This window comes from Leptosomus discolor, chromosome Z (genome assembly GCF_034619465.1).
Source record: "Leptosomus discolor isolate bLepDis1 chromosome Z, bLepDis1.hap2, whole genome shotgun sequence".
NCBI classification, from domain to species: domain Eukaryota; kingdom Metazoa; phylum Chordata; class Aves; order Leptosomiformes; family Leptosomidae; genus Leptosomus; species Leptosomus discolor.
In genome coordinates, this window is record NC_141419.1 from 84,675,320 (window position 1) to 84,695,380 (window position 20,061).

At 40.7% G+C, this 20,061-nt stretch overlaps 1 protein-coding gene across 1 annotated transcript in view; it reads left to right on the forward strand.

The window, feature by feature from the left end:
* The window catches only part of KIAA1328 (KIAA1328 ortholog), a 175,254-nt gene that overhangs the window by 123,937 nt on the left and 31,256 nt on the right, over positions 1 to 20,061 (forward strand). The window contains exon 9 of the mRNA XM_086479814.1: positions 15,567 to 15,751. Within this exon, the coding sequence (XP_086335940.1) occupies positions 15,567 to 15,751 (185 nt within the window). The remainder of the gene's footprint in view (positions 1 to 15,566; positions 15,752 to 20,061) is intronic.

The window sequence follows — 20,061 nt, forward strand, 5'->3', positions numbered from 1 at the left end:
TTCCAGTTCTTAGGTTTCCTGTACGGCTCTGCTGGTACAGTTTTCTACTGCCTTCTGTCTAACATGCATCTTTCCTTCAGCTTTCATACAACGCTGCCACTGTACCTCTACATGTACCTATGCAAAATGTTATAAATAGGAATTGCTGGGTACACAGCTATTGGATGGGTTTATGGTTATCTGCAGTCACTCTTTCAATATATGCTACCTGGTTAAAGGATTTCTTTCCTGGAGTATTAAAGATTTGTGGGTGGAATTTGCCAGCTTTAATTTCGTTGAAGGCTTTTTACGTTTGTGGGCTTCATTCTATACCACCTGTGTGTATTTTTTCCAGTTTGTATTTTTAGTTAGTGGAAAATATCAAACACAGAATTCATCAGTACTTTCCCTCTATTTGAATGCTCATTGCTATGGTGATAGTTCCAGGAAGGAATGCTGTCAGGGGTCTTTTAAAAGATTTTTATGTTTATGGTGAAACTATTTTTATTATCTTGTGAAAGAAGGTGACAATTATCTCCTGCTCCTTGTTTAATGCTTTGCTACAAACTCGATTTTTTTTGTGGCTTATTAGACATACAGGCATCTTTCTGTGGTGATGTGCAAGCATACTTCTGTGTTTTTGTCAAAATATTCAATGTAATTAAATAGATGTGCAGAGGAACGCAGACTCGCAGCTCCCTCTGCTGTCCCAGGCATATCCAGGTTTGATCACACAATCCCCATCTCCAACTAATTTAAAATTTAAATAAATATCACACACAATCACGTGGCTCTGCCCTCTCTGACCTGACTTGCGCTGGCCCCATTACTCCCATTTTTGAAGGAAACTGATATTTAAAAAACAGTGGCAATGGTAGCACCCATTTTATTTCCTGCTTGGAGTCTCCTTGTCAGTTCTTCATGCAGGTGTGCATCGCCTCTTGCGCCTCTAGAGGAGAAACTGTCACCAGTGCCACAACTGGCTAGTTGTCCAAGACTTGGTCTTGGCTCATCTATGAGTTGTCCTTGGTCTCTTGATGTATGCCTATGTGGTACTTGGCCAACTTCTAGGAATGTGTTGAGTACAATTTGTTGGGGGTTTTTCATCTATTTGCTGTTTTGGCAGACTGGCACATGAAATAAGACTGAAATCAACTGTGCTTGCAAATGGCCCATAAAATCTGTGTATCTGGAAGCCGCTTACCCACTTGTTAGTGCTCCTTTTGACACCCAAGTTACTATCTTGTTCCAGATAATTTTACGTGGAAGTTTGTATCATTTTTAGGTAGGATATTTGTGGGACGAACACTTGGTTGGCCAGTAAAAAAAGTACTTGCGGATCTGCCAATAGTGCAAATGCTGAATTAGATGCAGATACGAGTTTTTCTTTCTCTCATGGCGTTGTCTGACTGTGTATAGGCACAGCATCCCTCCAACAGATGGCTGCCAGAGTGTGTTGTGACGTAATGGGAGAGGATGATCAGAGTTAGATACACATTTTTGCTTCATTAGTGCCATGTGTAGACTCCAAAGGTAGTTGGTTTTCTTGTGCGGGGTGAAGGCTTTTGTTCTGATGTGGTTACTAAAGGCTTATTGCTGAATGGAGGGGTGGGGGTGGCAATTTTTTACATACCTCCATGCATGCATATTTATTTTTATTTTTATTTAAGGTAGGCAGTGATCCTTATCAGGCTGGGGTGCAATGAGTTCATTTCCCCTGACCTATGTGCTTCACTAATCTCATTTTCAGATTTACTTTCAACTGCAACAGAGTTTTGAAGCTGCCTGTCTTACATTTACCTGAATTATTCTGATTCTGTTCTCGTGATCACGTATGCTGGGCACAGCAGTATTACATCATTTCCATTACAGTCCAAAGTAACCTTGAGCAGGAAGCCTACTGATAGTCTTGAGGTATAAGGTGTAAGTAGGAGATACAGTAAGTAGTTTCTGTAGGCAGATGGAACCCACCTGTAGGTGAGCTCTTCAAAAAGCACAGGAACTCTGGTGTTAGAAACACTGCTAAGTGTAGGATGGCAGTCAGTGAAAACAGGCTTGCTGCAACTTGAGTGCTTTGGTATTTTCACAAAACTTGCATTTCCTGCCAGTCTTCCGCATGGGTATAGTTCTGTAATATCACATATCAGAACTGAAAATGCTCAGAGATTTTTTTTCTTTGGGTTGAAATATTTAAAATTCATGCCTCTCCTGAAGGAGTTTGTTCCTTGCCAACACTTGCAGACAGTGAGAGACATTTTTGCAAGTCATTTGCAGATGCCTCCTTTATGAGAAAATGTAGACACTGTTAGTTTACTGTCTGAATTGAATTTTGAAAATTTGAATTCTATTTTTATAAATTGGAGTGGATTACTTTTTCAGATGTATCATTTTGTTACTTCTTATTTTTATATGTAATCTTGGATGAACAGAAAATGATGTTTAATCTAGATATTCATATGTCCCAGAAATCTGCAAGTTGGAAAAGTTAAGAAAAATCTTACAAAACAAAATGTTCTGGAAGGTGGTTTTAAATTAGGAGATTTTAAACCCACCCGCACAACTTTCATGCCATTTAAAAGCTTATATCAGAACTGATGGGGCAAGACTAAGAACAAAAGCTATTGGTATTACAAAGTTAAGCAAGAAATCCTCTGTACCCTGCTGTTCTGGCCATGATCACAGCTGCACTAAGCTGAAATCCACTCCCCCACCCCTCTTGTGACCTTGGCTGCACTTCAGCACACAGAGAATTGAAGGAAAAGACAAACTCCAGTAAATACTAGATTCTGCCTCTTGCAGATATACAGACTACATATAAAGATAACGGCACGCGTGCTCTCGCTTGCTCTTCAGTACTCACTTTCTCTGAAGTGGACTTTGTGTATTTGCCACTGAATTATTCTGACATAAAACTTTCCAGACCGTACTGGTGTGTCAAGCTGATCTGTGTGGCTTTGCATGGGTGCTTAGGCTTTGCAGAACTACCCATTACATTTATAACAGTGCTAATTTTTGAGAGCCACGCAGAGAAAATTTTAGATTCAGCCCAGCTGATTTGTTCTTCACACTGCTCCTGCGGTGAAGAGGATTGATTTTTGTATTTCTTTTGATATTTGGCTTCCTTTCCTCTGGTACTCAATGCTTCAGGCCTTAATCCTTTAACCTTGAATCTGAGCATCAAGGCTTCAGGAGGATCAGGCCTTTTGATGGAGAGAGAATATCTTTTGTTGTACCAAATGGTTGGGAGTGGTATAAGGCGAGACAGCTCTCCAGACAGTATGTATTTCTCTGTTGTGTTAAAAGACTATAAACAGAGGGTGGGTTTAGTGGGGATTATAAATAATCTAGAGGAAGGTGTGGTATTAGAAGCAATGGAAAAGAGTTAATGACTTTTTCTTTAACATTTCACCAATAACCAGTCTATCATGACAGATGTGTACTGGGTTGCCAAATGCTATAGTCTGATTTGGGTAACGGTTCAAAGCTCAGCGTGTCATGGAAATGGCAGTGTGGTCCCTGATGGAGCAGGGGAAAAAAGCTTTTCAGCTTCTCAAAGGGCAGTATTTGTGGAAGCAGATGCTTGCTTGCCCTACCCAGCATAAAGAACAGTTCTGCGGGCAGCCGGGAGAGTTCGTACTGCTGGATTTTTATAGGATCATTAATTATATGTTATAAGGCAGCTAAGCATGGCATTCCTAACTCGATGAATTCCATTATGAATGGCCTTTTCATATTCTTCATCTCATTATATTAAATGCATGTGACCTGAAGTTTAGCTAAAGTTATTGTTCGGGTTAACTTTCATTTAGTGGTTGCCCTAGTTTTAGAAACAGTATGATCTTTAGATTTTATGGAGAGACAGGTTTTTTTATGCATGTTTTTGCAGCACTATTTTAGATGATTTCTTTTGGAACTAGGTAGGAACCTCTGTGAGGTGGCAGGGAAGGGATTTAGTCACTCCTTGATTTGCCTGGAGATTTCTGTACCCGTGTCCCTGGATGACAACATCCAGTTACACGGATTTGGCTATCATCTCTCTGCCAATAACTCTTAAACCCTCTGCTCTGTTCCATCTAGTCTTGCATATCTGACTGCCTCCCTGACACGTAATCCTGGTTGTTTTGCCTTCAGATCATTCCTAATCTGGCCAAAACAGAACTCCTTACTTTTTTTTTTTTTTTTTTCTGAATCTCTCTTTGCTTCTGATTTTGATAACGCCACATCCTCCCTGTCACTCAGAGTTGTAACCTCAGGGTCACTCTCTTCTCCATACGCATCTGGGCTGCTGACAGCTATTGCAGCTTCCTTCTCCTTTGCAGCAAACACGTGCCTTCAGTGTGTCAACGGTTAAAACATTACCCCTTGCTCTAGTCCTTCATCTTGCACCTTGACTATGGTAAAGTCTTCTTTGACTATTCAGTATTCATTCCTGTCCTTCAAAATAAGTTTTCTAAATGGGTATCTGGGCTGCTGATTCAGATACTGTCACTGTTGCTTCTCTGAATCCATCCTTTGAAGGCTGGTTGTCTATAGTATCAGTCGGTAGGCTCTGCGGAAGGTCACAAACCTGTTTCTTATTTTCTCTGCCGTGTTCTCTTCTTTACTCCTTCAGTTACTGGGACTCAACGTTTTGTTGGGTGTTGCATGAACTTCTGGCCATGTGCTCCTACAACATTGCCTTATTCTTTCTGGTTTTTGGACCCACTGAGTGATGTAATGGTGACTTCTGTCTCCATCTGTCTGTTATAACTGTGTCTTTCTTGTTTCACATCTTACCTCTTCAAGCCTTTTTTTTTTTTCTTCCCCAAAGTGTTTTCAGAGTTTGAGTGCTTTTTTTTCCTCCCCACCCTCAATCCTAATTTGATGAGTCTCAAACTAATGCTTCTCTTTCCACTGACTGCAAGGATGGTCTCTGCCTGGTAAGTCCACCTAAAATCTAAATCATACTCAAAACATATTAGTCACCTAGGGATAGAAGTGTTATAACTCAACTGCAGTGAGAAATCATCAGCTCTTCTGTGTAAAAAGGTTTACGTATGGCTTCTAGCACAAGAGTTTGAAACAAAACAGTATGCAAATATTTTCAGTCTTCTGTCAATAGTGCCAGTCTTCACCTCTTTCTGTAACTGCATGCCCTTCTGTTTGATCAATGCGTAGTTAATCCTTTTTTTTCTTTTTAACTTTGTGCTGCCTTAATCTGCATCTACATCTTGCATCCTTTTTGAGAAAAATAATGTCTCTGAGAGGTGGGCTAAATTTATATACTGGATGTAGACTCAGAAGGGCTGAGGTGGTTTGGCAACACAAATAATAACCTCCGTACAAGAAGGACACGGACCTGTTGGAGTGAGCCCAGACGAGGGCCATGAAGATGATCAGGAGTCTGGAGCACCTCTCCTATGAGGACAGGCTGAGAGAGTTGGGGTTGTTCAGCCTGGACAAGAGAAGGCTCCAGGGAGACCTTATAGTGGCCTTCCAGTTCTTAAAGGGGGCTACAGGAAAGTGGCGGGGGGCAATCTTTTCAGCAGGGCCTGTTGCAATAGGACAAGGAGTAATGGTTTTAAAATAAAGGAGGGTAGATTTAGGCTGGATAGAAGGGAGAAATGTTTCACTATGAGGTTGATGAAACACTGGAACAGGCTGCCCAGAAGGGTGGTAGAAGATCAGGGTGGACGGGGCTCTGAGCAACCTGATGTAGCTAAAGATGTCTCTGCTCACTGCAGGGGGGCTGGACTAGGTGACCTCTAAAGGTCCCTTCCCACCCAAACTGTTCTATGATTCTATGATAGTGCAAGCCTCTAAGCCCCTATCATAGTGTCAGAGTGGCACTGTGGTGGCAACAGCTCTGGACAGACATTTCCAAACAGGTTATAACAAACTTGTGCACAGGTAGACTTCCAAGACCGAAGGTCAATAGTGGTTGCTGTTGGCAAGAATTGCTTGTATCTGGACTAATGAAAGTACATGGTTTATTTGTCATGTTCTGTTTCTAGGGGCAGGGAACCAGCATCCCAGAGCCTGGGCAGAGCCCACAGCTTCCCTGCACGCAGCCTCGTGCCAGGATCTCTTCTCTTTGTTCCTTTCCTTGATACTGTCCCTCAGAGCATGCCAATATATATCTCACTGATATGTGCCTGTCAGTGAGGCTATCGTTTCTTAGTGGTTTCAATTCTATTGTGTCTTTTTATTTCCTGAATATGCAAGTAAAAATGTGTTAAATCTGTTCTGTAAACTTCCTGGTTGAGTCAATGTTCAGTGATGCTGTCACATTCACATAAAATCCATGCACTGAAAGGAAATCATTAGTGTGTTGTTTTCTGTGAGGCCCAGGCCATGGTTTTTTGGAGTTGTATGCCATCAGTTAGGTGTCTTAAGTCTGTATTGCACTTGCAATAAATACCTGATTTTTCAATTGCTAGCCATCAAACATGCTGTATGAAATATGTAACTTCAGTGGATTCAATGCAATTGAAGTGTCCAGAAGTGATATTTTAAATCTTTACCAAGAGCCACCTTGTCAAATCTACATCTGTTGGGCATGGTGATCCACTAATCTGAGCAAAATCTGCTGTCTTACTTCTCTATTTACTTATTTTGGGGCTCTTAAGATTTTTTTAAAAGCAGATCAATAAACAATCTCAGTGTTTTCATTTTACTAAGCAATATAACACAGATGAGTACTAGTGTGGTAGTAAATCATTAATATACTCCTTAATCAGAGTGAACATGTCCCACAGATGTGATTTAATAATGGAAAAAAGGCCGGTGAAGCGTAAAGACGCGTCAGGAAAGGAGTTTCCAACAGAAGTGGAATAGTGTACGACACCATTTTAAAAGATCCTAGTATGAGAGCATTTAGGATGCCATGTACATTTATAGTTTCAAACCTGGCTATATTCTAACATGTCATTGGTTTTGATTGCTATAAAGCAAGAATGAAAAACCATGTCAGGTTTGTATCTGGCTGGGGAGCAAGTGTGGTGCAAGGAGACTTGGCATTGTGTTAGAGCCTGTGCCAACACACTGAGTCTTTGATGGCTTTTTGGAACAAGAAAAACATTACAGTCTCCAGGTTCAGTAGTCTCAAGATTTGTAAGAGTTTGGCACTAACAGACATACATAACCCTAAAGTAATCTGTGCTTAAAATGCTTGATTCAATCATCATGCAATACAGATGATGATTAGAATAAGAGGACGAAATTTTCATGGGGAAAGATGGCTCCTATAAGGGAGCTCCCATGTTGGTTTCAGTGGCAGTGGTTCCTAATCGTTAGAGAAATCAGATTCAAGGACAGCACCCTCAGAAGAACAGGAAAGATAAAACTTCTAGTTGTGTTTATTACGGAATTTGAAGCATTTATGAAAGGCTTTCCCTGCAGTATATTCCGTGATATTAGGGGAGCTGTCAGTCACCCAGGAGGTCACCTCAGGATCCTTAGGGCTATGTGTATTTTCCCAGGTTGGTGGTTATTAATTTTCATTGCTGTCAGTGTGAGAAGTTTGTAACTTTATGTTCCTTCATTTCCTCACTTAGAAACCAGGGTTGCTAATTTGTCATGCCAGTATCCTGAGTGTTGGAAGTTAACAATCTACTAAGTGCAACTTTGTCGATGAACAGAAGCAGCTGTAGATGTTCTGTCTTTTATAATTCTTCTGTCTGCATATAGGCACTACAGGATCCTCAAACTTATTTTCTGTGCGTACACAATTCTTTGTAATACCTGCACACGAGAGTGCAATCTTAGATATCTGTTGCTCTAATTGGGCATCTCTTCAAAATGTCCGTTAGTAGGGCATACCAGACACCCTCTGAGTACCTACTTTCTTTCTTGTATCCCTCCTCTGCTATATGTAGCTTTTCCTTAGCAAGTGATTGCTCCATGATGTGATCGAGGTTCAGAAAAATGCTTTTGCAATTGCTGCTTATTTACTGAAAGCTCCTGTTATCAACACCTATCAGCCTGTGTGGAAACTTCTATGGAGGAGAGAGTGCTTATGTACAGATAGTCTTAATGAAGGAAAACATAAGGACTCTTGCTCCAAGCAGGTGGTTACCTGCACACTCAGACTGATGTCTGCAGCAGCAGCTCAACCACAGTGTATTTTGCAGTGCAGCCCCATCTGTGGTAAAGTCTTTTGTCCTGTGTGAGAAGGTCTTTTGTCCTAAGTTGAGAAGGGATAATGCATTGTTGTTCTATGCCTTTATCACGACCAAATTGCAATCTAATTTGGGGAATGTTTGTTCAGGAGATAGCTTGCATATGGCATTTCGTTGGGCACCTTGTGAATGGGGCTGGCTCTTAGCCAAACAGTAGTGATGCTGGATGAGGCACTAAGACAGGCATTCACTTTGCTGAAGAGCATGTGATTCTCCTTCTGAAGGAGAGAGTGACACGGCTTGATCTACTGGAGAAGTTTGGATATAGTTCAAAAACTTTTGTTTGTCCTAAACAGGCTTTTGCATCATTCCTTATGGTACTTTCACTGGTGACAGCTAGGCAGGCATTTCAGATATACAGACACTGTTTTGAAGGATTGTTTTTATACCTATGACTTGACATTTACATGACTTTCTTTTGTGAAGGCTGACAGCATTGCTTGCTGGAACGACAGCTGCTCTGCTCTGCTCTATAAGAAAGGCCAAACACACAATCACAGCATTTTGTCCTGCTAAAGCTTTGCCAGTCTGTTTTCTGTGGCCATTTCTTTATGGCTGTCTGAAAACCTTTACGTTGGAATTTTCTTTGGATTCAGAAGAGATCGGAGAAAAGTAATCAGAGCTCATTTTGCTGTTTAATAGGAAAACTAGGATATGTGGGAAAGGTGCTGGTAGGGAGTTGAAATACAATGAATTTAAAGCAGAATGAGGACAGGGCTCCAAAGGGAAGGCATGAATCCAATTTTAGGTGGAATTTAGTTTAGTACTTGCTACATATGGACCTCTAACTGTGTATATTAAGTGAAGTCCTGACTTCATTGAAGTTAAAGGCACTAGTCTGATTGATTCAATGAGGCCAGGGTTTCACCTATGGCTGGTATGATCTAATAGGTCATTGCTAATTAAGAGTATGTGTGGCCTCAATTCTTGCTGGTGGAATTAAATATCTGAGCACCGGTCACTAAGGGAATGGGGAAGGAACTGGTCTCTGAAAGAGTGGTCTAGAGAAGCTGTGCTGTGGATTACTGTATACTGGTACAGCTTCATATATGGAAAAAATCTTAGCATCATGGCTGATATAACTCCTCCAAGATGAGAGAGAAGTAAACCAAATGCAGTTAGGTACAAGAACGTTCAACAGAAAGGAAAAAAAAAAAAAACCCAACACAGAGAAACCTGATGCAGCCACAGGCATTACTGGATTCAAGGGTGCTGTGCCTGAAGAGGACTTGGAAGAGGTGAAGGCTCTGCATCACTCCCCAGCAATATATTGGGTGCATAGTAACATGTAGATTGTAGGCAGTCACTGTCCATTTTCTGTGATGAAAAAATCTTTCGTTACCAGCAGATTTGATGATATTTATATTTCAGTTCCAGAACTCTCATTGGCTGCTGAGGTGTTCCCCTACCTGTCCCAGCCCTCCAGCCTTTTGCCTAGAAAAATACGTGAGAAAGGAGATGGACTCAGTCCCGAAGATCATGGACCTGTTGGAGCAGGTCCAGAGGAGGGCCACAAAAGCTATCAGAGGGATGGAGCACCTCTCCTATGAAGAAAAGGCTGAGGGAGTTGTCATTGCTCAGCCTGGACAAGAGAAGGCTCCGGGGAGACCTTATTGTGGCCTTTCAGTGCTTAAAGGAGGCCTACAGGAAAGGTGGGGGCAATCTTTTTAGCAGGGCCTGCTGTGATAGAACAAGGAATAATGGCTTTAAATGAAAGGAGGGTAGATTCAGATGAGATAGAAGGAAGAAATTTTTTACCATGAGGGTGATGAAACGCTAGCACAGGTTGCCCAGAGAGGTGGTAGAAGCCCCATCCCTGGAAATATTCAAGGTCAGGCTGGACGGGGCTCTGAGCAACCTGTTGTAGCTGAAGATGTCCCTGCTCACTGCAGGGCAGTTGGACTGGATGACCTTTAGAGGTCTCTTCCAACCCAAACTGTTCTATGATCTCAAAACAGTCTCTCTAGAAAGGAAAGCAGCTGTTTCTTATTAACATGCACTGGATCCCAGCAGTGTCATTAACATGATGATGCATCTAACATAAGCCTCAAAATGCCAGGTTTCATAATTGGGCCATGAAATCTCACTCTAGGCTTGAATATGGCCTTCAAGGTCCGAATTAGAATAGAGTATTTTTCCTGCTTTTTAAAGGAAGGGAAAAATGTTAAGCTTAGATTGTTTTTTTCAAGCACTCTATGTTTCATTATGATAGGCTTTAGATTTTTAACACTGTGTTTTTAAGGTTGTTGATCTGCTGACATGAGCAGACTGATTTTGTGGCAAGGAACGGAAGGGTAATGGCATTCGGGGATGAGAGATTGCCCTGAAGTTTACATTGTGTTCTCCTCCTCACCTGCAATACTCTTACCTCCATTCCAGCTCTACTCAGCTGCCCTGTAGATTTGCATACCCTACACAAAGCAGTAGCAAGTGGACCAATCTCCCTCCTCTTTTCCGTGTGCTGCCCTGCTGGCTTGGACATCTTGATGTGTTTCTCCCCAGCTCTGCTGGAAAGAAGGGGCAGGCTGTGTCCTATCAGAAGATGACTCCAGGTTGCAGATGGAGGTGTGCTAAGGAGGGCTGTAAGTTGTCAGGGTTTTCCTCATGATTAGCTCTAAGCAGACGCAGTGTGTATGCACTAAGTTCAGGTGTCTCCTTTTCTCAGTTAGTTCAGGGGCCCAGCTTCTTTATTGCATCAGCTTCTTATCTTTGCCTTGTGGATTAGGGTAATCACACTGCCCTACCTGACACATTGTTGGAAAAAAACATGTGAAAAATCTGAGGCACTTGATAGTTCTGGCAGTAGGGGCTTACAAAGAGTAACACAGTCCATTTGAGAGGACTGAAAAAGTTGTGGTTGTTCAGGGGACCACTGTTGTTGCTGCTTCGAAACACTCATGCAAAGTCTACAGTCCTTTTCACCCCGTGAATATTTTTTAATTTGCTGTGCAGACAACCAACTTCTCAAGCAGTTCTGCTTTGGAACTGGTGGTTTTCAAAAGTGTGGTTTAATAACTTGATTTAAACTAATCTAAATTGAGACCCCTGCTGAAGAGAAGGTCCCGTCTGACATCACCTTCTTTGTCCCAGCACTTGTGATACTGCTGCTTTATACCAAGCTGACTCTGGAAGCTGATCTGGCTGGAAACTCTCCTGGCCAAAGTGGTGGTGGGGAAACAATTTTCAGCCCATTTGTCAAACTGCATCTGAAATGGCAATACAGGTTCCAGCTACAAAAACGTATTGCTTGGGTTGTCTACTTATCACGAGTTTTGCATCATTAAGTGTTATGCTTTCTTGGCCTGATATAATTGCAGCAGATTGCACACATGAACTGTTAATTATTTTATTTTTAAAACAGAAATTGCAGAACAGGAAAATAACATTCCAACATGTTTGCTTTTGGAGCTAACCTACCACAGCAGTCTGTTAGTTTGATAATGGTTAAACTCGCAAGCCTGTGCCTCAACAGGGTGCAGTAGGGTACCATTAAGGCAGCCATCTGTTGAACGTATATACTGGAGGCATGAATTGCTTCACGTTTTGGGTTTCTGACTGGTTGTAATGTAGTCATGTTCTCTGGATACCACTGATCTGCACTGAAAAATGCATGGGAAGATCAGAGTTCAATGAAAGGTGAGCATCCAAAATTGGGATTGATGACTGGGAACCTGTCAGATAAGCACTGGGTACAGAGCAGGCTTCACAGGGAAGAGTGAAACCTCATGGGCGTAAACATGCTGATAGTAAACACTGCTCTGTGGCCAGAGTCTTAGCTGCTTGAGTTGCTTAGCGATTCAATAGATCTGTAAAACTCCATTTGCAGACCAAGGCTACCATTATGTTGGATTGATTCATCAGGGTGAGCAGCTAAAACATGTTAAATTCTATCTGAGTTTTCTAGCATTAATTTAAAAATGAATGTAGTTGGCTCTAAATGGACATTTGTTTTAGTATCTTGAAGATCTGACTTTCCTCTATTAAAGCAGAATAATGTATCTATATGGTGCCCTAACTTGAGCAGTACATAAAGATTAGTAAATAAGACCCCATTAAAAATACTTATAATGTAAGTAACATGGGTCCCAATAGCCTTTCTAATGTCCATTAATGCTTATTCTGAGGATCAGAGCTCATTTTACTGAGCCATTTAGTCAAACCGTGTGATTATTTAGAAAGTTAATTCATGCATACTAAAATCTAGCTTAAGTAATGCAGAGGGTAGGAGGTAAAACTCTATGGAGACGATAGTCCTTTTTGTTATTTAATGATCAGCCATAATTAACTTGCAAATTTGAAATAATTAGAACAAATTAAAGGTATTTAACTTTGCCTCCCTAAAGAAAAATTCAAATTGCACCAAATGCAGCTTTAAATTATTCAAGTCTCAGAGGTCTGTGCTGGGTTTTTTTACAATGCCTTTTCTATGATGAGAATACCAATCTGCTTTTTGTCAGAAAGCATCCTATCAAGTAATTGTTCTTTGTGTCTAATAAATGACAGCTATTCTTCTTTGTAAAAGTATTTCAGTCTCTGAAGACTACATCAGCATTTCCATGGCATTTTAATTCAATAAAACAAAAGGTTAATGTTTTTCTACTTTTTAAGGAATGCAAATACTAGCAGTATTCAATGGGTCCTGAATGACATTTAAAATTTGCCATTCATGCTCAGCAGGGATATCGCGATATAAGGCTCAGACAAAATGGCAAAAGTGTTCAAGGTGTGTTTTCCTTTGTTGGTGATGTACTTCAGTATTCATAAGGAGGCAGCAGCGCTGAGACTCGCTTGTTTTCTGGCAATGCTACTCTACAACTCCTGCCTTAGTGTGTAGGTTAATAAGGTCTTTATTTAGACAGTCTTCTCTGTTGTCTAGTTTCAGGGAATAGCGTGAAAATTCGTCGGATATTGTGGTGCCCTGCAGGAAGTCCTACTAACCATGCTGCATTTGAGTGATACGATGGATTGCTGGATTTGAAATAGAGAAGGACCTGTTTTGTCACTTAATCTGTCTAGCTATACGTAACTGAACCCTTTGGACTGCATGTTAGTTTTAAATATTCTGGGTTGCAATAGTCACGTCATTCATGTTACTAATAATTCCACAGGTGAATGAGTAACTATGTTTGAAATAGATTTTTTTTTTTTTTTAATACCCCCTTTTTTTTTTTTGTTTAATTTTGGTACATTGTTAATTATTGAATTTTTGTATCTCTCTGCGTTCTCCTTGTCCCTTCTTGGTTTACAGACCTTTCAGATTAAGCGTTTTTCATTTTAAGATTGGACTCTCTATTCTTACACTTGAACAAAAATTTAGCATGAGCTTTCTTTCATTAAATACTAAAGAACCAGGCTCTAATTAATTGTTTAGTGAGCTGTAAATGCAAATAGACTTGCTTTTGTTATTTCCTCATAAATTAGCTTCTGTAACTTCTTCTTGGTGTCTGTTTCTGTTTGAATTGCCTCTGCCATAGCATTATTTAAACCAGAGCTCGGTATTCTAGAGATAACTGCACCATATAAAAGGTATTGCAGTGAATCAGTCAAGTAATCGCCACCTCATCTACAAGCCAAAGGTCACTGTCTTCACAGCATATCTGTAGATTTTAATTAAATGTGCTTTAAAAACTCAGAAAGCGTGCAAATAATGACAACCTCAGTGTTTTTAAATGGTGTTAATCATCCAAGTACAGGCAAATGGAATATCAAGTCCTGTATTATCAGAGAAAACTGGTCAAGTATTGCACCTTTAAGGCTCTTTAAACAGTTATTAGGGTCCAAACCCACCTCTTGCTGTACTCTGGGTTGCAGGAATTAGTAGGTTAATAATTTCATATAATTCAAATAAGATACTGATTTAGTCCACCATAAATTTTAGCAACACTTTGCAATATTATTCGTGACCACACAGTTCGAAGCCCTAAAGTAAACGGAAGTTATTCAGAGAAGTTTTATCTGACACTTCAGCCTATTATTACAGGTCATAAGCCATTATATACTGTTCTGCATTAATAATACAGGAGTAATACTAATTGTCCAACAGGCGCAGTGGGCCCTATTAAACAATGTCTTATGCAGCACATTGGTTTGAAACTTTTAATTTAGCTATCATTTTCTAATGGGGACATCAGATATCTGCTTTTTCCTTAGATGTACGGTAGCTTCAGTAGTGTAAGCTTCCAGGTAAAAGATTCTTGTGAATCAAGCTCCATAAAGCTGTATCCCAAATAATACAAACTCAGTGCTAGTCTTTGGGTTGCCTATGTAAAATAAGTGCTTAAACAGGAAAAAATTTCTTTAAATCTTTGTTAACTTGGGAAAGCTGTATGCCACTCGCATGCACGCAAGTGGTATAATCTTGGGGTGAATTGTGTTCCTTCATGTGGATAACTCAAAGGCTTTTTTTATGTTTTTAATTGCTTTTTATAATAGTGATGGGACTAATGGTCTATATGTGTTGCGGATCCTCATTTAAAGCAGTAGAGCAGAATTTGAAAGCAGTAGATTGTCTTTACTGAGAGGAATATGGGTCTCCATAGCCTTCTGTCTTGCCAAAATGTCCGGGTTTGCAGAGACGGAACTCATGCTTGCTCCACATTATGAAATTTGCCTCCTGGCTCTATCTGTGCAGTGTTTAGAATCTTGTGCTGAAGTTGAACTTGAACCACGATGGTTCTAGTTAGCTTTCTCTTTTCTTACTCTGCTCAACCTGCTGCACTTTCTGCACCAGATAGTCTCCCACCAGCTTGTCATTCATTCTCTATCCTGCTCTGTTCATTCATCTCACCTCTTTTTGTCTCATCTCCTTTCATCCCTTATCTTCTTGAATCAATGTATCACCATCCCTGGAGGAATTTAAAGGATGGGTAGAGGTGGCACTTAGGGACATGGTTTGTTGGTGGATTTGGCAGTGTTAGGTTTACAGTTGGTCTCAATGATTTTAAAGGTCCTTTCCAACCGAAACGATTCTATGATCTGCTTCTCTTTTGCAAATCACGACTCTAGTTTTCTCTTCACGTAATGTTCTGTTTCCCCTTCATCCTAGCAAAGTGAGCATTTTTCAAATAACTCTTACTTCCAGACTTACTCCACTGTGCTGAACGAAAGTACTTTCTGTATCTTCAGCTCATTTGTCCTGTCCTACCCACTCAGGAAATCCAGGACCTAATGGTTTAGGGAATATGCCAAATGCCACAAAACTCCAAATGTAATTGTCAGACTGCTGCCAGCTGCTGATAACCAGAGACTCCTGATAAAGCAGATTGGTAGCTCTTCAATCCTTAGGCATCCTGCTCACATTATAAATGGATTCAACAAGAGCTCAACCAGCAGCATGGCTGTTATGCTTCTGGAGAGTGAAAGTAGGGGAGAGGGCAGTAAAAAGGACTGAATGCAAGATGTAATAGTGTGATCTTTCTTTCCTCCCAGTGTACCGGTGTTAAAATGTGAAGATTATTTTCCAAGGACACCTCCAGTGAGCAAAACCTCCAGAACACCAGGCAGCAGTGGTGGGAACAGTTCGGGGAAGAAAATGATTTGTTTTGGTGCAAACACGGAAGATGGGCAAACCCTTCTGATGCAAACCAAGAGGGAAGGCACCAGGTCAAGGAAAGGTAAGGGGAAGTATACTATATTGCAGGGCCATGAGTGTGCTGATGGCGTTTAGAAATTGTTTATAAGTGTTAAAGTGTGTATCAGTAAAATGCACAATTAGAGAGAGAGAGGATTGCAAGTTGCTTAAAACAACCCAAGAGAAGGTGGCTACATTTAAAATAATAAAAAGCATAGAAAACTTTGTAAATAACAAGTGATCATCTTGGCTGGTGTTCCTGATGGAAGGGAATAAATACCCCTTTAATCTCAAAAAGCTACTTCAACAATTCTTTTTCCTTTCCCAGTAAGCAGAGAGAATAAGTGCAGTGGGTCTTACTCTTGAAATGTAATCTTCTTCACATTCTTTTCCTCCCCAGTAATGGCTCCACCATCACAACCTGATATTTTGCCACACAGAGATGTCTGTACAGCTAGAATCTGTCCTACTCTTAGCTTAGTACCTCCACTTAAGGAGCAGAGAAGCAGTCTGTCTTAGGAGGAGAAAGGGTTGGGAACAAAAGCAGCTTGGATGTTTCACTGCTGAGCCTTGAACATAATCCTTGGTTCAATTATGAGCTAGCTTTTTTTTTTTTATTTTAACTTGTCAGCCAGTTTGCTGTATATGTCAGCATAAAAATAAAGAAAATGGCAAAATGAGAAGAAATGTGGTGCAGTTCTCAAAGGAACAAATAACTTGTGTTATTGGTTAAGACCGTACCAACATTAAAAAGCAGTCCCTGTGAAGAAACTTTCAAAAGGGTATCATCAGCCTGGACCCAAACAGTGGCTGAGGTTAATCTCTTCCAAGGCACAGCTACAAAAGTTGGAAGCCTGTAAAGGGCTTGTGTCCAAAAAAATCAATTTCTAATTTGAAACAAAATCATTTTTGACTAACAGGGGTTCAGGACCCATTACTTTTGCTGTATAGTCTGCTGACATTTCACACTTTCTGTTGTGCACAATGAATCCTAATAGTCATTTTATAACATTGCTACACCAATCAATTTAAGCAAGAGAAAGCCGTTACAATTCTGCAAAGTTTCAGGGGCAATTTTCACTGATGGTTTTCTTTTATGTTTTTTTCAGCTATCATTATTTTTTTCTTCTCTTTTCCTCTTCCTTCTCCCCTCTCCTTCTCAGTACTGTAGTGATGAAATTGAGATTTTTCACAGCTGGATGATGGGTTTTGTTCCTTGGATAGGGATAGTCCCCGAAAAGTAATTTATTTTCCATAGATTCGGGGAGGGGGGGAAAAATACAACCTGGCCTCTTCTTCACTCATTCATTTCATTTTGTGGTACTTAGGAGAAGTTACAAGCTGCACCTGTAATGCATATAGCAACTGAGCCGCACCTATGCTGATTTAGTGATCCTACTGGTCAGCATAACGTCTGAAGATGGTGGTTATCTTTTGCAAACACTTACTGGGAGTGCTAGCTTTGAAGAAGTAGAGCTACATGGCAAAATTTAACTTATAAACATTGGCACTTGCTGTGATACCAGATAAAGTTCAGAGAAATGCTTTCAAGCTGTGGAACAACCTCAGGTCTATTACTGATTTGAATAGCTTGTTTATCACAAGGCAAATTACCTAGCACTAATCACTGAAGTTGAAGTCTTCTGTATTTAGTACCTTTTTAATTGGCTTCCCTCTGTTATATGTTTGGACTCCTTTAACAAGCATACACACATGCTTATAAAATGCTTTTTCCATCTTTGGGGATCACCAGGGCACAAAGTCAAGTTTCTTAATTCTAGTTAGCTCTGGACTTAGCTGGCTCTGTCCTTGCTTCTGCTGAGTCTTCCCATCTGTTGCTGACCTGTGATTTCTGCTTCAAAATTAATTTTTTTATTAGGAAGCAATTATGTAGCATCTCACAAAAATAAAGCAAGGGGTGCTAACATTGTTTTCTGTGGTGAAATTTATAAAAATATGGTATTTGCCTTACTGCATCAGAGTGCTGAGCCAGCAAGCCTGGGGGTCTGTCCTGGACAGTGTTCAGTACCTGTTGTGTCAACAAGAAGTGATCCCTCATACTGCAGTGTGTTTATCTGAGCTCTAGCTAAGCCATTCAGTGTGGGAAAGGTGAACAAAGTCAACAAGATGATATCTCGAGGTATGAAACTTGATGTTATTTATCCACATAGGTTAAGGTGGCCTTTTGGTCAGAAAACAGCAGTTCTGGATACTGTGTACAGAAACATGTCCACTGAAAACTTCTTGACAGTCAGATGTTAACATATTGCTACAGAGGTTTATTTTTCTCCTGCCTTGATCAGTCTTGTCGATTTAAATTGTACGTTCTTCAGGATGGGGACTCTCTCCAGACACATCTTAGTGCAGTGCCAGTGCTGATGTGGGCCTTTGGGCTCACTATGTAATCTCCCTGTACCACTAGGAATGGTGGGTGTATATGGGGGACAGTGCAACTCCTGATAGTGTCCCTCCACAGCAACATAACCAGTTGTACAAGATTTTGGTGCTATTTTGTTCAACTACCTTTATCGTCTTAAATTTTTTATTTATTTATATATTTTTAGAAGATAAAATGATTATCCAGAGAGACCTGGGAGTTTTGGTGGATAACAGGATGACCATGAGCCAGGAATGTGCCCTTGTGGCCAAGAAGGCCAATGGCATCCTGGGTTGCATGAAGAAGAGCGTGGCCAGCAGGTCGAGGGAGAGTCTCCTCCCCCTCTGCTCTTTCCTGGTGAGGCCACATCTGCAGTACTGTGTCCAGTTCTGGGCCCCTCAATTAAAGAGAGACAGGGAAGTACTGGAGAGAGTCCAGCAGAGGGCTACTAAGCTGATGAGGGTACTGAAGCATCTCTCTTGAGGAAAGGCTGAGAGACCTGGGCCTCTTCAGCTTGCAGAAGAGAAGACTGGGAGGGAACCTTCAAAGCTTACAGATATCTAAAGGGCGTGTGTCGAGAGGATGGGATCAGGCTCTTCTCGGTGGTGCCCAGTGGGAGGACAAGGGGCAACTGGCACAAACTGGAGCACAGGAAGTTCCTCTTGAACATGAGGAGGATCTTCTTTACTCTGAGAGTGACAGAGCACTGGAACAGGCTGCCCAGGGAGGTTTTGGAGTCTCCTTCTCTGGTGATATTCAAAACCTGCCTGGATGTGATCCTGTGTGACCTGTTCTAGGCTAACCTGTTTTGGTGGGGGAGTTGGACTAGATGATCTCCAGAGGTCCCTTCCAACTCCTACCACTCTCTGATTCTGTGATTAATCAGGAAATTGCTCCCATGCTGGAATGGTGGAAGGCTTTACTGCCAACAGCACTGCTCACTTACTATGAGTGCAGTGAGTTTGGAAAAGGTGATTTCCTAATAAACCCACTTTTCCTTTCTCCTCACACATGTTTAGTAATGGAGAGAAGAGCATTGTTAATCTGGTCCTACCACCTCGTAGAGCGAAAGGGGCATTTCTGCGCTCTTTTCAGGGTAGAAGCTTGCTGGATCAGCTTAGACAATCAGCTTTTATTCTCTCATTGTTGCTTTTTATCTCCTGTTTCTGTTTGCTCCTTGATTTTTATTTCTGTGCTTTAGCAGGTGTTTGTGTCTTGTAGCCAAACTTTTTTAGTTCTACCAGCAAAACTTTAAGCAGACAAACTAATCCTCAAGTCTTAGATCTTTTCAGTAGTAAATTGTTTTTACTGGTGTCACGAGCAGCTATGTCAATTTGTACTAAAATCTAACAACTTGTCTAGTTAAGAAGCACTAGAGTACAGAAATGTGTGTTTCTCCTATCTGCACTGGAAAATTCTGGTTTTAGACTGGGTAGCTAAACTAGATTCTATCTATTGCATTCTGCAATATTGGGCACTTTACATTTCAGTTTAAAGTCTTCCTCTTCACACCCTTCCTGAAATATCTCTGCATCAAAACAAAGAATGAACTATTTTCCCCTTTGTATCTCTTTGGGGGACATAGCATCTGCATGATATTGTATAGCATGCATAACTTTCCTTATGTAAAAGAAAAAGCCAGAGAAGGAAAATTATTTTAGCTCTTAGAATCTGTACTTTTCCAGGGGCTGATTTTTCTGTATAGTGTTTGTTTTTCAGTAGGTTTTCTAATGTAGCTTCTTAGGGATTCAGGATCTGGAACTTCTTCCCTTGAGGGAAGACTTCTCCCTACAATTGAACAGAGCAATTAGTTAATATTAGTGAAGTGCTTTGAAGATGTGAAGTACTATGTAAATGTTAAGTATTATGAATATTAGTATTATTCAATTCATAAAGATTTCTTTCATGATTATCAACCTAGATTTCCCTTTGCTCGCTTTCATCCCACTACTGCTTGAAACTGCCTCAACTGTATT